Here is a 13,490-nt window from a genome sequence, read left to right as displayed (position 1 = left end):
AGCTGAGCCTTGAGGTGTGGGGGTGAGGGTTCCATCTATTGTGCTCACTTCCTGCAGCCCAGGAATTGGGCTTGTCAACCTCACTCACTTTACCCTCAGGGGAGCTGCTGGTCACTTGGCACCTGTGGGTGGCAGGCCCTGTGGTTAGTGATTCACTCCTGTGCAAACCCTCAGTGTCTGAGCCCCTCTGCATGCCTGGCCCTGTCCCGAGGGAGGCCCTTGTCCTGCTGGGAGGAGCTCAGCATCTGTGCTATAAGGTCACAGCTTCTGCCTGTGCTGTTTTAGTTCCGCCCACCGTGGAGGTCTCCTCACAGCCCACCATGGCAGGGAACCAGGTGAATGTCACCTGCCAGGTGATGCAGTTCTACCCCCGGAACCTGCAGCTGACCTGGGTGGAGAATGGCAAAGTGTCCAGAACAGAGACGGCCTCGACCCTCTCAGAGAACAAGGACGGGACCTTCAACCTGACGAGCTGGCTGCTGGTCAACTCCTCTGTGCACAGGGAGGACGTGACGTTCACCTGCCGGGTGGAGCATGATGGGCAGCCAGCCACCACCAGGAACTACACCCTGCAGGTCTCTTCAAGCTCCAGGGAGCAAGGCCTGGACAACACCCCTGGTGAGGCCTCCACCCCAGCTGGCCAAATGCTTTAAACTTCACCTTGTCTCTGTCTCTGTGTGTTGTGATGTGAGAGCAGGGACCCCCCTTCCCCCAGGGCACCCAGAGCCTGGGAACACAGCAGCGTCTTAGTCAGCTCCCCACACCCACACTGTGAGGGTCTCCTCTGTTGGGATGGGCACACATCTCATGGGGCCTTCAAACAGGGACACTAAGGAAGAAGGAGGGTGGAATGGGCCTGTCCTGGCACCCGCCACTTACCTTCTTCACATGACACTTGTCAATTCTAATTGCCCTTCCCTTCCACCTATCTTCCCACCCACTGTAGATGTCACCCCAAAATACACAGTGACACAGGACCAGGTGACCATCACCTGCCAGGCAAAGATGTTCTACCCTGTGAGCTTGCATATAACCTGGTTGGAAAATGGAAATGTGTTGAGAACAGAAGCTGCCTCAGCCATCCCAGAGAACAAGGATAGGACCTGTAACCACATGAGCGGGCTCCTGGAGAACTCATGTGCCCAGTGGTGATGTGGTGTTTACCTGCCAGGTGGTACAAGACGGGCAGCCAGCCACCTCCAGAAACCATAGGCTAAGTGTTGGGGTCCTCAGAAAAACCAGGGTACAGATACCTCCCTGATCAGGTGAGGTGTCTAATCCCTGCTACTCAGAAGGCTGAGGCGGGAGGATCCACGTTCCAGGTCAGCCTCAGCAAATTAGCAAGGCCGTAAGGAACTCAGCAAGACCCTGCCTATAAATTAAATATTTTTAGAAAATTTTTTTAAAAGAGAGAGAGAGAGAGAGAATTTTAATATTTATTTTTTAATTTTCGGTGGACACAACATTGTTTGTATGTGGTGCTGAGGATCGAACCCGGGCCCCACGCATGCCAGGTGAGTGCGCTACCGCTTGAGCCACATCCCCAGCCCTATAAATTAAATATTAAAAAGGGCTACAGATGCTGCCATCATATATAACAAATTAGAATAAATAAATAATTTAATAAAGAAAAAAAAGGGCTGCAGATGTGGTTCAGTGGTTAAGCACCCCTGGGTTCAATCTCTTGTTCCCAAAAGAAAAAGAAGTCTCTCTCTGGTGGGGTCGCCACTCCAGGTGACTGGGTATTGTCTATCTTATATCCTTTGGAGGTTTTTAGTTCTAAAGGTAGTACTTTATTTTTATTCATTGTAGAATAATTCTCAAGTCTACAAATAACTATTAGAACCTTATATTCACTGAAATCTCCCACTCCTCACCCCAAGAGTCTCCACTTGAAGACCTGGGTCCATCTCTCCATGGATCTTTCAACAGACATTAAAGAAGAAGGAGAGGGAGGGGGACCGTCCTGTCTTACTATCCTACCTCTTGTCTCTCTACCCACCTGCTGCTCTGTTCTCCTGCCTCACCCTGTGGACCTCTGTCCAGCCTCCATTCCATATTGGAATTTTCAATACACCTCACACTTAGCTTCTCATTGTCTTTCCCCAAAGGACTGATGTTCAGAACCAGCCCTCTAAAGCCAGAGCCTAATAACAGCCATTTCCCAATTGAAGTTCAAGCACCAGATGCCAAGAATTCCCTTCCTGAGGTTAAACAAGTTCACTTCTGGTGAAAGAGTGAACAAGGGCACCTCAACACAAGCCAGTGCCTGCCCAGGTGCCACTGACTCCCAGCATTGGGGCCATGTTACCAGCCAGCTGATGAGTCCCAGGTTCAAACTCACAGTGTCTAATTTCCAGACCTCTCCTGGATCTGGATTTCCATAGGAAGTGCCCAACTGTGAGGGACATGGGGAATCAGGAAGTTTCCTAGAATGTTCTCAGGATCAACTTCAGGATCCCTCCTCCCACCCATGGAAGAAATGAAGCAGCAACTCAGCTGCTCCCACAGAAGCCAGAGGAGCCCCAGAGCTGCTTTCAGTGGAGGAGAGGGGAGGGGCCTTCCACTGCCTGCTCAGGCAGGCTCTGATGCTGGTGCCTTCTAGAGGGAGGAGGGGGCAGGCAGTGCAGCTCTCCTCCACTGAGGGGGAGTCCCAGAGCACCTCTCAGCTGAGAACTGTGGCCTTCAGCAGGGCAGCAGCCCCAGGAGGTAATGTGCCCACTCCTTCCTAAGGACCTGAAAGCATTTCTTTGTTTTTAAAAAAAATTTCCATCTTTGTTAGCATTATTTTAAAAGGAAAAAATGGCTCATAGTAACAATGCAAAGACTCTACAGGTCTTCTTGCCAGGATCTGGCTTTGTTTATCCAACAGAAAGACTTCAGATGACATAGCACTAGAGGGGAGTCTGCTATTTAGAGGCCCTTCCCAAGTAGAAGAATCTTTTTCTTGACTCCCCAGAGGGTTTCTGGTCTGCACTTTTCTTCCTGTACCTCCTTAGCAGGCTCCCCAAGGTCGTGAGACAGGGGGTCATTCATCTTACCCATGACACTGAGTGGGCAGCTTTGCTCTCCTATCTCTCCATGGAACTGCCCTAACCCCATGTGCATGTGTCATTGAAAATCGTTTTCATGCTCTGGAGACACTGGACATTCTCTTTGTCCAAGGAACTTGGTCTCTGGAATCACCATATAGGACTCCAGGGAGGAGCTGCTCTGGTTTGGATTCCACTAAGCTGTGACCCTCCTTAAACTCCCCAGGCCCCGGTTTTCCTATCTGGAAGTAATGATAATCCTTCTACATGAGATGGTGAGAATCAAGTAGGGAACCACCATGGCGGGGTGGGAAATGTGCTTGAAACACATATTTTACTTTCTCTCACCAAGGACACCCTGGGATCTGAGTGGAAATAAGGAAATTCTTGACCCAGGAGTCTGCCTCAGGATGACCAGGGCAGCCAGGACAGGGTGTGTGTGCTAAAGCTTCACAACGTTGTTGGGCCCAGGTGGGCCTCAGCTGGGGCAAGTGCAGGCTCCTGGGAATGGATGGCTAGGAGTCCCTCCAATAGCCCCTTCTGTCCCTTGATTTTCAGGAGCAGTGAAGTCTACACTTGTTTCATACCTCTTAGGCCTGTTCTTTGGCCCCAAGATCCTACTGGCAGTTGGTGTCTCCGCCATCTACGTCCACAGGAAGCAGAAGTCCTGACTGTAAGTCCCCAGGAGGGAGGATGGAGCACAGGCTGCTGCAGAGGGCAGGGCTATGAGGAGTGGCAGCCCACCTGTGCACAGCTGCAGAGTCAGTGGGTCTAGAGAACCAGGCACCCCTCAGCATCCTCAGGATCTCATGCAACTTCTGTGGGGTCCCAGGTCCCAGGAAGTGTGTGGGGTGTGCAGGAGATGAGGAGGTCAAGGATTGGCAATGGGTGTCCTCTGAGTCAAGGTGCTCCAGAGATGATGGGCAGAAGGTGTGCAGTGAGGATGAGCAGATTGGGTGTCTCGTTTGATGGACACCTCTAGTCTAATGCTGGGCCTCCATGGGCAGAAAGATTCTACCATATGCAGCTATGTGGAGAAGTTCTAGATGGGCTTCTCTCACAGCTGCTCCCCTTGTGACTCTCAGTGTGACCAACCTGAAGGTAGAGGGGATGCATATCAGGACACAGGAGAGGTTGGGCTGAGACCTGGGGTTGGCTGTCCTGGGGTTGGGGGTTCCCTCAAGACAGGCATCCAGAATCTCATAGCTCCCAGGAGATGTGTCATAAATGGTGAGCAGATAATTGAATGTGGACATGATTGTTCATCATGGATTGTTTCCCACAGATCCTTCATAACTCCCTGCTACCTTGGACCCTCAGTCTTTGCCACCTTCTTCCTGCTCCATGGTGCTCAGCTTGAGAGAAGGAGCTGCTGAGAAGCCTCTGTAGCCTGTGCTCCAAATGTCTCCTCCCAGGACACCAGCCCACAGGCCCCTGTTGCACTCTGCCCAGTCCTTGATGCCCCAAGGCTGAGTCTTCACTCATCATCCTGAGCAGGGCCATGGGTCCTGTCTCTGGACAGCAACTCATGACACCTCCCCAGATGGTGACAAGTAAGCCCCACCTGACCACGTCAGGATGGCTCTCCTCCATTGCCTTGGGCTTTGCCATCAAGCACCCCATATCTCACTCTAAAGAGTCACTCAGCCATATTTTTCCTGCCTACCCCTCCTCCCCAGCCTTGATGAGGTTCTCACATGAAACTCATTCTGTTTAATATGAAAAATTATTCTCCTTCCTCTTTACCTAAGTGTCCTATGCCTCAAACCCAGAAAGAAAAAAAGAAAGAAGGTGCTCCTTAAATTCAGTGATTTTCTTCTTTAACACTTATGAACAACAGTATTGTCCTGGATGAAGGCAGTCACCACTCTCCATAGAAAAGCAGGATTGTCAAAATGACCATGCAAACTGAAAGCAAAACCCTGGGAATCCATCTCCATAGTGATCATGAAAAATAATGATGGTTCTTCCATGTTTGCAGCATTTGTCAAAATATGAAAGACACTCAAAATATCAGTTAAATGTCAATTTAAACATATAGGGAAATGTAAACAATAATAAAATGAGGGTGTAGTGCACAGTGATTTGGAAAACTAGAAACACTGAGTGTTAAAGTTTTGTTTCTTTGTAAAAACTTACCCAGAGGAGTTTCAACATGCTGGCTTTGTTCTTATTAATTGAAGATCTGATGCAAAATCATTTCTACCTTAGGTGAATTATCAAGCCCCTTAATAACATCACCCTTTGGGGCACCACCATTCCCCTGTGTATGTGGTAACATCACCTTTACCAGGTTCATTCATCTGCCAAAGGAAAGTCCCCATGTGGGATCCATGTCCTCACCCCATGGCCAGCTGCTTCTGTTCCCAGTTTAATCTCACTTCCAGCATTATCACCTCTCCTGTCCTAATAGTGCTTTTATCTCTGTTGCTTTTTCTTTAAATATAGAATGGATCATAAGAGGAAATGAGAATAGAGATCAAGAAATTTGTAGAAGCAAACAAGAACAGAAATACAACATATCTACACCTCTGGGACAAGATGACAGCAGTTCTAGTAGGGAAATATAGATCATTGAGTATCTACTTTAACAAGATAGAGATCTCAAATAGATAAGCTTATACTCCACCTCAAGTCCTTAGGAAAAACAAGAACAAACTAATTACCAAAAGAATAGAGGATAGGAAACCATTAATATCAGAGCAGAAATCAATGAAATTGAGAATGAAAAACAACACAGAGGATCAATGCAAGGAGGAGTTGTTTCTTTTAAAAGATAAATAAGATTGAAACCCTCTCAGCCAAATAACCAGAAAAAAGAAAAAGAAGACCCAAATCAATCAAATTAGAGATAAAAAAGAAGATATCACTGGAAAAACTTCTGAAATCCAGGAATATTGGACAGACACTATATTGAAAATTTCAACTCAAAAAAACTGGAAAATCTAAAAGACATTAACAAATTCCCAGACACATGTGACCTGCCCAAACTGAACCCAAAAGAATAGAAAACCTAAACAGAATGGTATCAAGGAATGAAATTAAAAAAGCAATTAAAAGCCTTCCAACAAAGAAAATTCCAAGACCACATGGATTTTCAGCTGAGTTCTACTATTCCTTTAAAGAAGAACTAGCACCAATAGTTCTCTTATTATGCCATGAAATTAAAAGTTCTCTTATTATGCCATCTCAAATACATTCTATGAAGCCAGTATAATCTTTATGTGAAAATTAGACAAAGACACATTAAGTGAACTTCAGACAAATAGCCCTGATGAACACTGAAGCAAAAATATTTAATGCAATATTACCAAACTGCATGAAAAACCCATCAAAGTGGTAATATAGCATGATCAAGTGCATTTCATCCCAGGGATGACAGGCCAGATCAACATATGCAAATCCATAAATGTTATTCAACACTTAGACAGAATTAAGGACAGGAATCACAGGACCATCTCAATAGATGCAAAAAAAGTTCTTTCCAGCATCCATCTGTATTAAAAATTCACAATGGAAGAACCTCCCTCAGTATTATAAAAGCTATAAATGACAATCCTCAACATCACCCTGAATGGAGAAAAATAAAATACGCTTCTTCCCAAATTAAGAACAAGACAAGGTTGTCCTCTTTCATCACTTCTAAGCAATATAGATCTTTAAATACTAGACAAAGCAATCATGCAAGAGATGGAAATTAAGGGATAGAAATAGGAAAAGAATAAGTCATCTGCTTGGAAATGACATGATCCTATAACTAGAAGACACAGAAAACTCCAACAGAAGATTTCTAGAAATTAGGAATCAATTTAGCAAAGGAGAAGAACACACAAGATCTACATTCATGAATTAATTGCTTTCCTATACCCTAAAAGTGATTCAGCCAAAGAAGAAATCAGCAAAACTATCCCATTCACAAAAAAACTAAAAAAAAATAAAGGTCATAGGAATACTTCTATTTGAGGAGGTAAAAAGGCTCTACATGAAAATTAATGGAAACTGAAGAATGAAATTGAAGAAAACCATAGAAAATGGAAAAAATGTCCCATGTTCTTTCATAGGGCATAAGTAATATCTCAGAATGGTCATAATACCAAAAGCAATACACAAAGTCAGTGAAATCCCCATCAACATGCCAATAACATTTCACAGAATTAGAAAAAAAATAATTCTTAAATGCATTTGGGGGCTGGGGATGTGGCTCAAGCGGTAGTGTGCTCGCCTGGTATGCGTGCAGCCCAGGTTCGATCCTCAGCACCACATACAAACAAAGATGTTGTGTCCGCCAAGAACTAAAAAATAAATATTAAAAAAAATTCTCTCTCTCTCTATCTCTATCTCTCTCGCTCTCTCTTAAAAAAATGCATTTGGAAGAATAAGAGAGTAGAGACAATATAGATCAAGAAAAATGATGCAGGGGCATCAGAGTACCTGATCTCAAATTATACCACAGAGCTGTAGTAACCCAATAGTGTGGCCTTGGCAACAGAATGGACATGAAGACTAAAGGAAAGGACGGAAGGCCCAGAGTCAAATCCACATACTCACAGCTATCTGATATTTGGGAAGAAAAAATTCAGGATATGTAAAGAACTCAAATACCTTAAAATCAAAACTAATGATAATAATAACCCAATGGATAAAATAAAAACCACTAGCAGGAAGTTCTCAAAAGAAGAAACACAAATGGCCAATGTGTATACTTTAAAAATTTCTACATTCCTCATAATTAGGGATATGCCAATCAAAACTACTAAACTTCATCCCCAGTCAGATGGAAAATGCCAAGATCACAAACAATAATAAGTGTTGGAGAAGATGTGGGGAAAATGTACACTCAGATACTGTTGGTGGGACTATAGATGAGGGCAACTACTCTGAAAAGAAGAATGAAGAATCCTCAGAATATTGGGAATGGATCCACCATGACCCAGCTATCAGCTCCTTGGTATTTTCCAAAAAGATCTAAAATCAGCATGCAACAGGAATGCAGCCACCTAAATGTTTACAGCAGCTCGATCACAATAGCTAAATTATGGAATCAAGCCAGGCACCTGTCAATAGATGAATGGATTAAGAAACTGTGGTTTTTATACACAATGGAGTTCTCCTCAGCCAGAGGGAATAATATTACAGCCTTCAGTCGTGAATGGATAAATATGGAGAACATCAGGCTAAGTAACAGAAGTCGGATTCAGAAAACTGATGTTGGAAAGTTTTCTCTCAACGGTGGAAGCTAGAGTTAAATAAAGGAAAGAAGAAGAGAAGGACAGGATACAATAAAGATACAGGAAAGGTCAGTTTCCTAGAAGGAGATCAAGAGTCAGAGAGGAGGGTCAGAAAAGGAGAGGAAATCTGGAATGAGTCATTAAAAATCACGATAAGTGCAAGTATAAATATCCCACAGGGAATCTCACCTTTATAGGTAAATAAAAAGAACCAATCAACAATAAATACAGAGATGAACAAGAGGAGGTCTTGTAGAGATGAGGAAGAAGGGGAGGATGTGGGGTGAGGACTCGAGGGAGAAGGAGGGATCCAGAGCCGAAACTCTGAAGGAAATTGCCTGTCACTCTGTCACTATCAATCCTCTTGCAACAAGGGACACACAGTGTCAGTTCCCTCCATAGAGCAGAGTCAGGGATCTCCCCAGCACAGACACTGGGGCAGAGCAGGCTCCTCAGGGCTCCACCATGTCTGCACCTACCTCCCGGCCCCAGTGTCCCTGTCCTGTCCTGCTGCTGACCCTCCTGCTGGGACTCACAGGTGAGTGAGCACTGTCTGGGGAGAGTCCTGTGTCCTGGTCCCTGGGTCAGTTCTGCCCATGGACTCCCAGGGACTCAGGACAAACACAGGCTCTGCCATGGAGGCTGGGACAGGGCGTTATCTGGAGCCCAGACCAAGGGTCCTGAGGACTGTCTCTGGGAGGCCTCCCCTGCAGCTGGGGCCAGAGGCATCACATCAGCTGATACTTCACACAGCAGTGACAAGAATGACTTGTATATTACAATCCTTCAACCCACAGAACATCTCTCCTGAGGATCAGTGTGTAAATCCTGATAACTTCTGATACCCCAAAAGTGAGGTAGAGCGCTCTCTCGCTCTCTCTCTCGCTCGCTCTCTCTCTCTCTCTCTCTCTCTCTGCTTTTAAGGTACAGGGCTTTGTCCCATCATACCTTCTCCTCCATTGATTTGATGCCTTGCACAGGCCCAATAGCCATGGATGTTAGGGTCTGTAAACAAGTCAGGATGGTGCCTGGCATTTTGCCAGAGGGAGTGGTTTGTGAAGTAACACCAGCGAGCCATTGAGTGTGGAGATTCCTTATTGGTTGACTGCTGTATCTAGTTTATGTTAATTAAGACAAGCTGTGTGGAATGTATATATACCCCTCCTGTCCTACAATAAACGGCTCCCACTCCTGCTGTATCAATGTACACAAGTTCCTCGCCAACCCCCGGTTATTTTGCTGCAGCCGGACTGCGGCAATGGGGACAATCAATGCTGGACTGAAACCTCTAAAACTGTGAGCTGTCATCCTGCTTTTCTCTTCATAAGTGGATTTGTCTCAGGTATTTCTTACAGTAATGAAGAGTTGACTGACACAGGCTGTGACGATGTCCTTACCCTTATCTACATCATAGGGTGCCATGGAAGTCTCTTAGCCTCAGGATACCTGCTGAGTGCTAATTTTCAATTCCTTGAACAGTCACCACAGGCCAGACTCTGTTGGAAAAAAATGCTATACAGCTGTGATATCATGTGGTCAAGACACCCAAAGCAGTCACTCGGGTCACCCCAACTTGCAGATGAGGTAACAGAAGCACCAGGAGCTCCGTGGTCATTCAATGACAGTGATGTTTGAATGAAGATAATCTGATTTGATGCTCTGGGATCAACCACTCCTCTTTGCAAACATCATGGCCCTGCTCCTACATTTGGCCAGACATCTATTTTAGTGGAGTGAAGCACAAGACCATAGGGTCAGACTTTGGCTTCCAAAGCACTGGGGCATCTTATGTCCATCGTGAGTGGTCTAGAGACTCCAAAAAAATTTTGATCTTGTTTCTTTTTTTAAGGCAATAAGAGGGGCACCTTTTGGTTTAAGAGATATGAAATATTAGTAAATGAGGCACACATTGGCTGATTTGAGCTTTCTGCAGCTTCCTCAAATGGTTGTAGAGAATGGTGCAATAAGGAGGAGGGGGTTTGTGGTTTTCTTCTTCTGGGTTCTACTTCCTGCCTATATTTGGAAAACAGTTCTTGTTTTGCCAATTATTTTATGTGGGAAACTCAATTATGCCAATTTCTACAAAATGTATACACTTCAAATAGACTTATGCATTGCAGGGGGTTTTGTGCTAAGCAATTCATACTTAAGCACACATTGGTTGGATGCCTATTGTGTGCCAGGAACTATTACAGGAACTTGTAGTTCATTGGGCACAAAAGAGGGGAAGGAGTTCCCTGTGTAGCTGAGGTCATTCTAGGGAAAATTGGTGGTGATCAATATACAACAAAGAGGTAAATCATATCACATACTGAACAGTGATCAATGTGACTAGAAAACAATCAGCTGGATAAGGGAACTGGAGACCCTGTGGGAGAGAGGTACTGCAAATGGGGTGGTCTGGGCAGGCATTACTGAGAAGGGAATTTGAGCAGAGATTTAGGAGGGGCAGAAGTGGCCCTGAGGTTTTCTGGCAGAAGGGCTTCCTGATAGAGAAACCGCATTTGCAAAGGGCATAAAAGTAGAAGTCCCTGCTGTGTTCAAGGAAGTTCCATTCACTCTGAAATGGGAACCTCTTCTAGGCTTGGAACAGAGAGGTGAATTGTCCTGAGCTCAGGAGACTGCCTGGGCTTTTCAAGGTGTGTTTTCCTCAGTTCCCATGCTTTAGAGGAAAGATCAGGTCAAGGGGGTGAAAGGCAGCCACATCCCACTCAGTTCCAGCATTTATGATGGGTGACTGTGACATTTCTACAGTCCAAAACTCCCCTTTCATTCACTGGATTAACTCTTAGAGCTCTAGTTAGCCAAGAGGCCTGGTGGGAAGTGACCTCTTTGATACCCAAGTTTCGTGTAGGGACAAAGCATGGGGAAGCCACACCATCCTGCAAATGGGACACACTAGAGGTCTAGGTTTTGCTCTACCCTGTCCCAATGATGCTTTGGCACCTGTGGGGAGTGGTTGAGGTGATCAGTGTTTATGGAACATCTCAGTCCTAGAGAGCCAAGGGGTCACCAGACAACTATTGCTTTCATGATATGTAGACAAGGCCATAAGGGGAAGATGTTTGCCTTCAAACCATGGGGCAGCTTGTGGTCATTGTGAGTGTTCTAGGGATTCCAAGGGAATTTGGTTTTTGTTTGGTTGAAGGAAATAGCAGGGGTGTCTCTTGATGTTGTTGTTATTTTAATTTTTATGTGTTCCTTTTAGATATACATGACAATAGTGTGTATTTTGACATATTATACATATAGACTATAACTTCCCATTCTTGTGATTGTATTGAAAGAATGATCAAGGCTTGCCATTGGAGAAAATGCCCGTTTATTGAGGCAGCTCTGCATATTTATAGAGCTGGGGATGGTCTGACGGTTATGACAGTTTAATGGATGGACTGTTTGACAGTTGGCATGGGGTGCTTTCTGATTGGTGAGTAAGGATCATGTGAGCCAGCAGGGCTAGTCTGATTGGTGGGTAAGGATCATGTGAGCCAGGAGGGCTAGTCTGATTGGTGGGTAAGGATCATGTGAGCCAGCAGGGCTACTCTGATTGGTGGATAAGGATCATGTGAGCCAGCAGGGCTCACCATTGGACAGCAGGATCATGTGAGCCAGCAGGGCTCACCATTGGATGGCTCTTCTTAGGGGATGGGGAAGTTAGTCTTTGGAGCCAGAGCGACTCCCAACATGTATATGCTGTAAAGTTATACTGGTTGTATATTCATACATGAACATAGAAAAGTTATGTCTGATTCATTCTGTTGTCTTTTTAATTCCCATCCCCACTCCCTTCTCTTCATTCCCCTTTGTCTAATCCAATGAACTTTTATTTTCCCCTCCCCACTCTTCCTTGTTGTGTGTTAGCATCCGCATATCAGAGAGAACATTCAGTCTTTTATTTGGGGGAATTGGCTTATTTCACTTAGCATAATAGTCTCCAATTCCATCCTTTTACTAGTAAATGCCATAATTTTATTCTTCTTTATGGCTGAGTAATATTCCATTATGTTTCAATACTACATTTACATTTTCCTTTCATCTGTTGAAGGGCACCTAGGTTCATTCCATTACTTAACTTTTTTTTGAGTTGAACTACTATAAACATTGATATGGCCACATCACTATAGTATGCAGATCTTAAGTCCTTTAGGTATATGCCAAAGAGTGGAATAACTAGGTCAAAGATGATTGCTTTCATAGTGTCCCAGAGATTTTGATGTGTTATATCATTATTCTCGTTTACCTCTAAGTATTTTTTTAATTCATCCCTGATTTCTTCTATTGGTCATTCAACAGCATATTATTTACTCTCCAGGTGTTAGAGTTACTTGTATTTTTAATTTTATTATTTATATCTGATTTAATTCCATTATTACTTTATTAACTCTTGGGCATCAGAGTGGGGGGGTATAGAGTGGTTTGATCCCTTTGAGTGGTACATGTTCAGACAATACCGCACTTCTTAAGATGGTACTACACTATAGCAGCCTGGGCTCTGAGGTTGGTGGGGAGATGACATGACGTTCTTTTCCATTGCTCAGCTACTGTGGAGACTCCCAGTTGCTCCCCTAACTGTGTTGACATAATACTTTGTTGAACAGCTATTGTGCTGACATAGCTTGGATCTTCCTTCACCACTGCTCTGCAAAGTGGGTCTCCCACTGACTCTGCCTACAAAGGCAGCATGGATGGTACCAATGGGCTTAGTTCCTCTTTTTTACAGTTTTATTTTTATTTTTTGGAGAAAAGACATATGAATTTCACAAATTAACAGGTTTTCTTATGTTATATTAATACATGTATAACATAAAATAATTAAATTAATTCCCTAATGTCCCTCATACCACTCTGCACCCTCCCTTCCTCCCACCATGATTCCCTTCCCTCTCTTCTACCTTCACAATACCCTGTTTATTTCCCCTCTGTCATCCGCATACAGAAGAAAACAGTGCTTGTCCTGAGTCTGTCTTATTTTGCATGATATGATAATCTCCAGTTACATTTCTTTTCCTGAAAATGACATAATTTCATTCTTCTTTATGGTTAAATAAAATTCCATAAATATAGCTCTTTTTTAATCCATTCACAGGTGATACCATGACTTGGTTATTGTGAGGTACACTATGATAAACATGGGTGTCTTAGTTATCCTTTTTTCCTGCTATGACCAACAGATATGGCAAAAATAATTAAAGCAGGAAAATATTAATTTCAGAGGTCTCAGCCCATAGAG

The 13,490-nt window shown here is 44.2% G+C and overlaps 1 protein-coding gene across 10 annotated transcripts in view; it reads left to right on the top strand.

The window, feature by feature from the left end:
• LOC107143070 (signal-regulatory protein beta-1-like) overlaps positions 1-13,490 on the top strand; it is a 110,218-nt gene that overhangs the window by 10,716 nt on the left and 86,012 nt on the right. The window contains exons 4-6 of one of the 10 annotated variants that reach the window (XM_048811189.1): positions 286-618; positions 3,627-3,705; positions 4,318-6,370. The exons of 6 other annotated variants lie outside the window; for them this stretch is intronic. In XM_048811189.1, the coding sequence (XP_048667146.1) occupies positions 286-618; positions 3,627-3,703 (410 nt within the window). In that variant the 3' untranslated portion in view covers positions 3,704-3,705; positions 4,318-6,370. Of the gene's footprint in view, positions 1-285; positions 619-3,590; positions 3,706-4,317; positions 7,212-13,490 lie in introns of those variants that run through there. 3 more of the 10 variants (XM_048811190.1, XM_048811188.1, XM_048811191.1) reach the window with 3 other exon arrangements.

This window comes from Marmota marmota, unplaced genomic scaffold (genome assembly GCF_001458135.2).
Source record: "Marmota marmota marmota unplaced genomic scaffold, marMar, whole genome shotgun sequence".
In the NCBI taxonomy this organism is placed as follows: Eukaryota; Metazoa; Chordata; class Mammalia; order Rodentia; family Sciuridae; genus Marmota; species Marmota marmota.
This window is presented reverse-complemented; position numbering and strand designations above follow the sequence as displayed.